The 9316-nt window shown below is 41.3% G+C and overlaps 2 protein-coding genes across 3 annotated transcripts in view; one reads left to right on the top strand and one right to left on the bottom strand.

Moving 5' to 3' along the window:
- The first annotated feature begins 825 nt into the window (after positions 1–825).
- LOC133150407 (twist-related protein 2-like) lies at positions 826–6516 on the top strand. 2 transcript variants are annotated; one of them, XM_061272912.1, is made up of 2 exons: positions 826–2213; positions 3917–6516. In XM_061272912.1, the coding sequence occupies exon 1, from the start codon at positions 1234–1236 to the stop codon at positions 1861–1863; it is 630 nt and encodes a 209-aa protein (XP_061128896.1). In that variant the 5' UTR covers positions 826–1233; the 3' UTR covers positions 1864–2213; positions 3917–6516. The 2 variants fall into 2 exon arrangements, with proteins under 2 accessions (XP_061128896.1, XP_061128894.1); XM_061272910.1 differs by having other exon boundaries at positions 826–2217.
- Positions 6517–6595: 79 nt separating this feature from the next.
- The window catches only part of hdac7a (histone deacetylase 7a), a 38172-nt gene continuing 35451 nt past the window's right edge, over positions 6596–9316 (bottom strand). Inside the window, exons 26-27 of the mRNA XM_061272907.1 lie at positions 8847–8985; positions 6596–7236 (exon numbers count right to left, since the gene is read on the bottom strand). Of these exons, the coding sequence (XP_061128891.1) occupies positions 7194–7236; positions 8847–8985 (182 nt within the window). The 3' untranslated portion in view covers positions 6596–7193. The remainder of the gene's footprint in view (positions 7237–8846; positions 8986–9316) is intronic.

Here is a 9316-nt window from a genome sequence, read left to right as displayed (position 1 = left end):
AAATTGCTTATATTATATATTCGATTTTTAAGATGATTCCTGTATTCACAGAAAGCTATTTGTGCGTCAACTGCGGGCTGGCAAAAGTGGTTTCTTCTCTTGTGGTGGACTTGCGCCATCTTTGGGTTGACTCACACCGAGGAGGGATTTTTGATAGGAGTTTTTCCACTTAGTCATGAGCAGCCCGCACATCCAAAACCAAATATTTGGTTTTATTATGGAGCAACATATTTTCTGGTGATGATGAGCAAAAAATAAAATCACAGACTTTTCCAGCGTGGAGGTGTGTTAGGTGGGTTGGGCACCCAGTCACTCAGAGATTTGGAAAGCAAAGTTGGCGTTGGATGAATTTCCAAGGTTGGTTCTGGATGAAAGCAACATAATGTCCCGCAGGTCTTTCTTTTCGTTCCACTCGACTCTTTCTTTTCTTAAGTGTCTGATTGGACCTCGGTGGTGCGGTGCCGAGCCAACGCCAGCTCCTTCCTCCCTCTAGGCCTATGATTAGAGCCAACTAGAATAAAACACACCATTGTGTTTGCCTTGTTGCTTCGACCAACTCAAGACTTTTTCAACACTGTTACATCATACTCCTGGAACGTTAAATGTTAAAAAGATCATAGTGTGTGTATACTTAATAGAAAAATAGGATGAACGATGCGGTGTTGAGGCAGGGGAGGGGGAAAGCAGCAGAGAGTGAGTTTGTGGAGACGGCGAAAGGGGGGGGGGGATTGGTGGGACAAGGACGTGTTTAGGAGGAAATCTGGAACCAATATACTTGGAAAGCTTCCATGTTGAGGAGAAAACGTCATTGAGGCTTGATTTGGTTGGCTGTAACAGACACGTTGTTCCTTTGATCACAGTGCCCCATAGTTTAGGGTTCCTGTTGTACCGAGCCTTAAAAAAAATAAACTTGCACACCAATCAGTGATTCCGATGGGCGGATCGCCGAAAGCGTCTAGGTCCCCTCCCTTTTTTAAAAGTCAGATTCAAGTTTCTGTTGGATCACATGCAGCTCGAGGAGCAGCGGGACACGACGACCAATGTGGTGATTACTGGCTGCCTTGCGGGGAATGTGGATGAAGAAGCGTGGTGATAAAAAGATAGTTGAATGTTGCGTTCTCGCCCTTTGTGACAAAGAAAAAGATTCAGCAGTTCCTAAAAATCAATCTGAGAAGAAGAGACTTAACAAGAGGACTTGAAAGTTGCCGTCAAGGAAAGAAGTGTTACTTGAGTATGAGAGACGAGGAGCAGACTGGCGCAGATCATCTGGTGGGAGCCGTGGTTTCCAGTGAGGAGAACATCGGGAAAGCTCCATCAAATGCATGTCCTGTCCTCGTGGCAACGCCTGCATTCCGCAGGCGGAAACGCCACACAGCCTCACCTGAGGCGGGCGTCGCCACTGCCGTGGCATCAACCGACAACAAGCCGGGAGACGACATCCGCATCGATACTCTGACTGAACTGAAAAAACTCAAAAGGAGTCCGCAACATCTGCCCGCTTCTTCTGGGACATCCCTTTCCCCGGTTCCTGATCCAAGTCCTGGTGGGTTGTCGCCCCTGGAGGACCCACATGGCCAACGTGTGATCGCCAACATCCGAGAGCGCCAGCGAACGCAATCCTTGAATGACGCCTTCGCCTCCTTACGTAAAATAATCCCAACGCTCCCTTCAGACAAACTGAGTAAGATCCAGACCCTTAAATTGGCGTCGCGCTACATTGACTTCCTGTACCAGGTTCTACAGAGCGACGAGATCGATTCAAAGCTGAGTGGCTGTAACTACCTGGCCCATGAGAGACTAAGCTATGCCTTCTCTGTCTGGAGGATGGAGGGGGCCTGGACCACTATGTCTGCCAGTCACTAGCCTCATCTTCGACAAAACAATGTTCTCACTCGATTTCAAATGGATCGCCCGTTTGACCCACAAGTGACAGGTTACATCATTGCTTTGGCTCGATGATGAGGCAAAGACTATGACTCTTAATGAGAACATTTGCTTGAAACATCCACTTTTCTAGTTTGTTGAGTTTAAGATATTGATTCATCCCGGGGGCTTTTGTTTTTGTTGTTGCCTTCAAACAAGGATGCTAAATTCTAATCTTTCTGACAATCCTCCAAAATGATGTCTCTCATGACTAAGCCTGGGCACTGGAACTGAAGTTTCATCCCTCGTTCTACGTTCATCCTGAGCACTGCAACATCACCACCATCACCGTAGGTATGCGTCCTTAAGTTATCTTAAAAAAAAAAGTCCAGCCTTTCATTTTTGATATTCACTGTTGGTCGTGTCCAAGGTCCCAGCTGACGCAGTTGAATCCTAGACAGATCATTTGTCAGTTCGATAGGTAAAACCGACCAACTCACGTCAGTGTGAAGGGTTGAATTCTCATCCTTTTTGCTCATTATCAATAAGAGTGGAAAAAGCACCCATTGCCGCCCGCCAGTCTTCAGTCTCTACTCAAACCGACCTCCTTTGTTCTCGTGCCAAAGAAACCCTTGCAACCGCTCGCAAATTCTTTCCCCCTCGTTTGGCCCTAAATGTGCTTGCGTTGCACAAAAAGAGTGCGATAGATTCGCGGCGAGCTGACGACGAGGACTAATGAAAACAAACGGTTTTAGAAAAAGCAATGAATCATATGTGGTGCCATCAAAGGAGTAGGCCCATGTGGGGGCTCTCCCACTGGGCTAATATAAACCACTGGGAGTGATGGAGGAGGTGAGAGCTGATTTATGTAGCACACATGCATAGGTGTAACCCCGCCACATCCCCCTTTCTTCAACACACACAATCCTATACGCACCAATGTCTATTTTCCTGATCAGATTTTAAGACCTGCTGGTTTTTCTGTGGTGGACCAGCCAGGAATCTTCCTAATATTGGCTCATATAAACAGTCTTATAATGTTTATGATAAGCAAAACGTTAGGTTTAGAACATGTATTGACCACTTAATATTTTCCTATTTTCATAATGTATTTTTCAATGGATGTACAGTATAGAAATGTAAAAGATGCATTCTCCTAGCCCACTAACACAGAACTCCAAACAAACAACAAAATAACATATTGTAATATTTTGTTCCAGCTCAAAGTGCTCTCTTGCATAAAAACTATTCAAGGACAACAGAATATATATATTTTTTAATTCTCACAACTAAATTCAAAAAATGTATTGAGGTACTATGTTTGTCTTGCATTTATTCCAAATCTACACAAAACTATTAGGCCTACATATATATAAGGCAGCGTAAGATTATGATCAGACCGCAGAAAAAGGTGACCCAAAATCGGAATCTTTGGACCATATGTGACCCCTATCTGATTTTTTTTTTTTTAATGATAGTTATCTCAGTTAAAAAAAATGTCCTCCCAAATCCCACCTGTGCTGCCGCCAGTTGCCCATCCCTGGACTAGACTTGAGACTCCTGCAGAGAACAGCTATCCCAGTTCGAACCCAAACAGTTTACCTAAAACACAACCAGATAATAAATTAGATAGCAAATAAATTAATTGCTTGAGAAAAATGTTATTGCATACACATGTAAACGGATAAAATCCTCTTGCACAAGGTAATAAAATACAGAAACAGTTCAGGACTGACAAGTACATAAATAGGACTTCAAACATTTTGCCGATGTCCATGCATTTTCTCTATACACCTCTAGGGAAGCCCAGAAGTAGTACAAATCTTATTTTTTTATTCCCATACAGATTAAATAAACAGTGTATATAGTAAGAGATTTTCACAATATAGGGCTACTTTATAGTTTGACATCCTAACTACAAGTAGAATCAAAATCATTGCATATTTTTTTTGGTCTCTCTGAAATTCCATCAATTGTAACTGTACTACCCTGTGAATATCAACATTTTAATGGTATTTAAAGCAGTAACCCGTTCGCCTTTCTGTCTTTTCAGCTGCTTGGAAAAGGAATTGTCTGTTGCGCAACACCATTTCTGCGATTCCTGCTATGTGGACCTTGGCTTGCCAATTTCAGGCATGAGAGGACCGGCTGTCTTATAGAGAACATGGATCTATGAAAAATTGGAGAATGTGCAGTTAAAACTAGATTTTGGACAGCGATGACAAAACAGGATCTGTATTAAAGAGGCATTTTGCTTTAATATTTGCACATCGGCACGTACGGTACGTTATTCAAAATCGAAGTGTTCTGCCAATAAAGTTCATTTCATGGCTTATTTTGTTACAGCCGTGGTGGTGATGTTGCAACTAGCATTAATCCAGGCACCCCGCCCTTTTTGTCTCCAGCCTCTTGTTAAATGCTGTCTCACAGTACCCCCCCCCCCCCCGCCCCCCTTTCTGTTAATGAGGTCTGCGCGCTTTCCTTTGCCTGGTCAGTCAGGAACAATTAATACTGCCAAAATAATGCTCTTTAATACGCAATAAAAGGCACCAGAGGTATTTATAGCTTGTTTGGGCCTTTTTGAGTTGCTTTTAAAAGACAAAGACGGTTCGGTTTCCACAAATTCCAAGGTACATGCGCAAACTGAATAATTCACATTGGTATCTTTTAATGGTTTATCAAATGGGCACTTGCTGAGATAGAAAATCAAACTAACTTATGATTCGTATTACAAATGAATGAGGCATGAAGCAGCTAGGAGAACAAGCAAGTTGCCTCACAGTACTAAGGTTTGGGTTCAAATCTTGGCTTCAACTTTCCTATGTGTGGTTCGCATCCTGTCTCCATTCTTTTGTGGGTTTTCTTTGGCTTCCCCTCCCAAATCTACAAATGACAAGAACTGCCTGAAACCCTTCAGACTCAAACTAACATCAATAACTTATTTCCCAAATAATAATAAAAAAAAAACATAAAAGAGCAAACCACTTTAGCTTTGCATTATTAATCAGTTGATCATTGTATGCATTGTATGCAAAACAAGTTCTTCGTTTTCAATAAGTATTTCTTTTTAATCAGGAGGAAAAGACAAAAGTACAAAATAGAAAATCTTTCTATACATACATATGGTAAGAAATTGGACGAAAACACAACACATACAGTATAGGTCATTAGGAAAGGATAGCATAAAATCCAATTCAACAGTATGACTGCAAGTCCAGTTAGTTAAACAGTTACCAATACGCATAAACCTACTAAATGCAACAAGGCACGTAGTTGATGTGTATTTTGGTCTTGGAAGATTCTATTTACAGTGTATTTCTTATACTAAGAAGAGTACACGTGACATCAGCAAAAGAGGCAGTTAAGAAGAAGGGAGGCTATTTTGGCCTCTGCATAAGACAACATCCACTGATAACAGATCACACAACGGTACTGCAATTACAGTACGTACACACACACACACACACACGCAGACACATTTACTTCATGAACACCACAAGCTATGGAAGAGCCACTAAAACAACACAGTCGTTGGTTCATAACAGGGCTAGTGAACGTAAGGCCCGTGAGAGCATTTTATCCCACCGTGGAATTGTCAAAACAAATTAAACCTCAGATGAAGTGAAACTAATAAAAGCTCGTAATAAAATACCGTATAATAATCAATATGTTTGGTCATTGCATTAAGTTCTTTTCATGAACTTTGAAGACTAAAAGGAACCCTAGTAGGAAAAAGTACTGCCTTGGGCTGAATTTACATTGCAGAATTCAAGTGACACATTTTCAAAAAAATGCATGGAATTGGAGATCTGAAATTTGGAATTAGGCCTCTTCCAAATGTGGATAAAAATCTGATACAAGTTTATAGAAAAAAAATAAAATAAAAATAAAAATAAAAATAAAAATTAAGGTTGGGCTCTATATTACAACCCTAATTGCCTAACTGAGTTTCTGGCAAAATGAGGCTAATTGCAATTATGTCCTGAGGTGATGCAAGCAGCCTACTGTTTTGTTTTGTTTTCTTTACAATCAAAAGTCCAATCTAAATGTGGACATCAGTTTCCTAGGTATGCGTCCTTCACTGAATCCACAGAATTATAAGCGCAGTATACAATTTGGATAGGCAAATTCATTCATTTAGTTAGTTTTCAAGAACTCTTGGATTATGAAAATAACAAATTGCAACATAGATGAGACTCAATTCAATTATAATACTGCAACCAGCAGAGACGCTGGTAGCTATGGAGCGCGCACGTCTGCCCAAAACACCACTGGTATGGAAATGAACAGACAGAAGTTCTTGTCAAAAAACAACAACAACTAATAGTTAATAAATATTTAAATCTCACCATGGGAAATAAGGTCAAAAAATGCCCAGCCCTTGCATACATTATGGTCCCCATTATTGTTCCTATTAAAGCCCTGATTTCCAAAAGCTGGGTATTTTCATGCAGGCACTTCTACTTGGATGACATTTCCCATACTGGCACGATGGAATGAGAAACGCTACTCAATCCCTCATGCTACATCAGTAAAAGCAAATGCTGCTTTACTTTGCGGAATATGAAGTTCAACAGTATCTGGGTTCATCGGTGTTATTAGGAGGTCATAAGACATTGCAGGGTAAAGATCAATGCAAGTAGCTTTCAATTACCCCCCCCCAAAAAAACATTTCTTAAGACCATCGGAGCATCGTTTTCTACCCAGGCTTTGGAATTTTTCACACTTCACATTAACGAATGAACAGTGCAATTAAGCAACAAGGACTTTTGCCCTTTTTTTTTTTTTCAACAAAATTGGAGCTGTGTCACATAGTGGTTAAACGGCAGTCAGGATGTTATTAAATCTCAAAATGTTGCATACTTTTTCCATAGTCATTCTATTTGTCCTTGGGGGGGGGGGGGTTTAAAGTGGCATGAAGCGGGAGTGGGAGGAATCCAAAGTCCTCCGATGGACGCAGTCCTTGGTCCGAATGTTAAGGCAAAGTAGAGGCGAGAAAGCCAGCATCTGCAACATAGTGCTTGAAGGAAAAACTTGAATGGTGCGTGTATGAGTGTTCAGAGCTGTACAAAAGGCACAATTCATTATCAGTCAAGTTCATAAAACATCTCGTATTGCTCTTTGGTGAGGTTTCACAAGGTTGGCGCCGAGTGGTTCTCAGCGTTGAGGTGCTTATGTCGCGTTTGTGTGTCTGTGTGGCCACAAGGCAAGATGAATGGATTGTTTGTTGCCCCTGCCGCCCATTGCCATGCTGGTGAGCGGTGCTGGAGATCCAGTGCTACAAGTGGCGCCAGTCTAGTTCCTGAAGGGGAGTTGAGTGAGGCCAGCGCTCACATGGAGTCACTGTCATGTTCCATTGGCTCATCCGGAAGGCTACGAGAAAGAAAGAAAACTGCAGGTCAGCCTGTTTTTCTCCTCCCATAAAATCTGATTGGCGAGCTCTGCCAAGGAGATGCCACTACTTTGGGGGCAAGTGAAAAAAGAGCAACGCAAGGACCCAGTATGATGGGGAGGACGCAAAGGTGCCGATCCTGGATATTTCCCCACTTCCTGGTACTTTTTTGACAGTAAATGCATAAAATTTAGTGTGGTTCCAAATGAGGACTATTCATCCATGGAAAGTCCCTTTTCACTTGCTGTAAACTGTACATGAATTTATGACGCACACACAGGAATATATGATTCATACAAAAAAAAAAAAAAGATGATACTGGAGCCTGTTAAGGGACATTTTCCTGGAATCTCTGGAGTCGGTTGAGAGCAAATGACGACCGACGCATATCATCATCCCTGCACCTTGTTTTTCAAGATTTAGCTTTTTGGAACTCAAACATTGATTTTGGTGTATCAGGTGAAATATTTCACAGGTGCATCTGCAAAAGAGAGCTGCTATCTCAGAAGGAATCAGCAAATCTAAAGCCATTTTGACCATTGTGAGTCGATGAGGACAACTGGCAGTGTGACAAGCGCTTCTAAAGTCCTCCATGGCAAATTCACAAAAAAGCAATTATGACTGCTCTTCTCTTGACTAATGCTCCATTTGAGTAAATTTTTCTAGGGCAAGTGACGCACTACTGTTCAACCGCTGCAATTCGACATGTCATCTTGGAGCAGTCTTCAGAGTTTCAGCCTGTGCCACCTTATTGGTGAATATTTTTAACTGAAACTTCTCATGCAGTCGCAAAAGGGCATCCACGAGTAGCTGACCATATGAAAGATTCATTGAGAAATAATGAAGTCATCATCCACTTTTTCCAAATGCTTGGTATTGAACTTAGGTTGAAGTGGGTGGTCACTCCAACCAGTCTTAAGATTGACTGTCATTTCTGGGAGCTCTGGGAGTCACATTGCGACCAAATGATTTACATTTAAAGCCAAGTTATTCATATTGTTGACTTAGTTTAGGAAGAATTGAACATTGGTTTGGTGAATGGGTGTCTATGGTGGAAATACATTCAAGTGTTGAGTTGAATTTGTGCTGAGAGCCTGTGACTAAGCTTGCAGCTCCATTTTTTTAAATTACAAACTGTGTGAGACCTGATACTGGGCGGATGTTGTGTCATTCTTTGCCGCCTTCTAGTGGTGATGTATCTCAGGTTGGTTTATACGCTGTACTTAAGTGTACTTAACTGGATTTTTTTTTTTTAAGTAGACGCTACTTGATTACACAATGCACAGTTTGACTCATTGATTAATTTGCGTACTACTATCACTGGTGTTAATCGGAGCACACTTTAAAAAGCAATGTCTTGTAACTTGGGAAAACTCTTAGAATGATGCACTTGTGCTTTGGTAAGGAGCAACGTCATTGTTGCACACTATTATCGTCACATCAGAAAGTTAAAAAAAATCATCTTGTGTATGTTTATTTTTTTTCGTACCTTGTTATACCGAAGAAGTTAATTGCGTGGGTTAAATATTTGCTCATACTAGATGTTACTGCCTGATGACTGTGAAATATTGAGGAGTTATGAGTCGAGTACCTCTCACTGGAAAGAACTCCCACAGAGAGCGAGGCCAGAGCATTGACGGCATCCGTTTCCTCGCAGTCTCGTCTCTGAGCAGCGAGGTAGGACAGAGCCACGGAGCCACTGTATGCTTTCACACTCTGCCAGTACTGACCTGAAACACACAACATACACAGATAAATGACTAAATTATGCAGTGGATGGTGACTGGACAGACATTAGTACAGAGGTTATTTATAAATAGTATTTTATTTGTGCTTATTATTGTTATATAAAATTACTTTATTTTTTATATTATTGTTTGCGGCTATAACCAGGAAATTTCTGTACTGTGTGATACATTCATAATTAAAAGTGAAGAATTAAATCGCTTCGATGCTCATTTACGTTGTGCCTTTCTAGTGTGCACGCTACGCCACCAGGGGGCAGTGTACAACAGACGTTCTTGAGAAACAAAGAAGTGTTTCACAACTAAGTGACTTGGT

This window comes from Syngnathus typhle, linkage group LG2, assembly GCF_033458585.1.
Source record: "Syngnathus typhle isolate RoL2023-S1 ecotype Sweden linkage group LG2, RoL_Styp_1.0, whole genome shotgun sequence".
NCBI classification, from domain to species: domain Eukaryota; kingdom Metazoa; phylum Chordata; class Actinopteri; order Syngnathiformes; family Syngnathidae; genus Syngnathus; species Syngnathus typhle.
Note: the sequence above shows the minus strand (reverse complement) of the source record. Positions and strands in the feature narration are given on the sequence as shown.

What these genes read in the sequence shown, in the direction of transcription:
- LOC133150407 (XM_061272912.1), top strand. Translation starts at nt 1,234, where the DNA reads ATGAGAGACGAGGAGCAGACTGGCGCAGATCATCTGGTGGGAGCCGTG.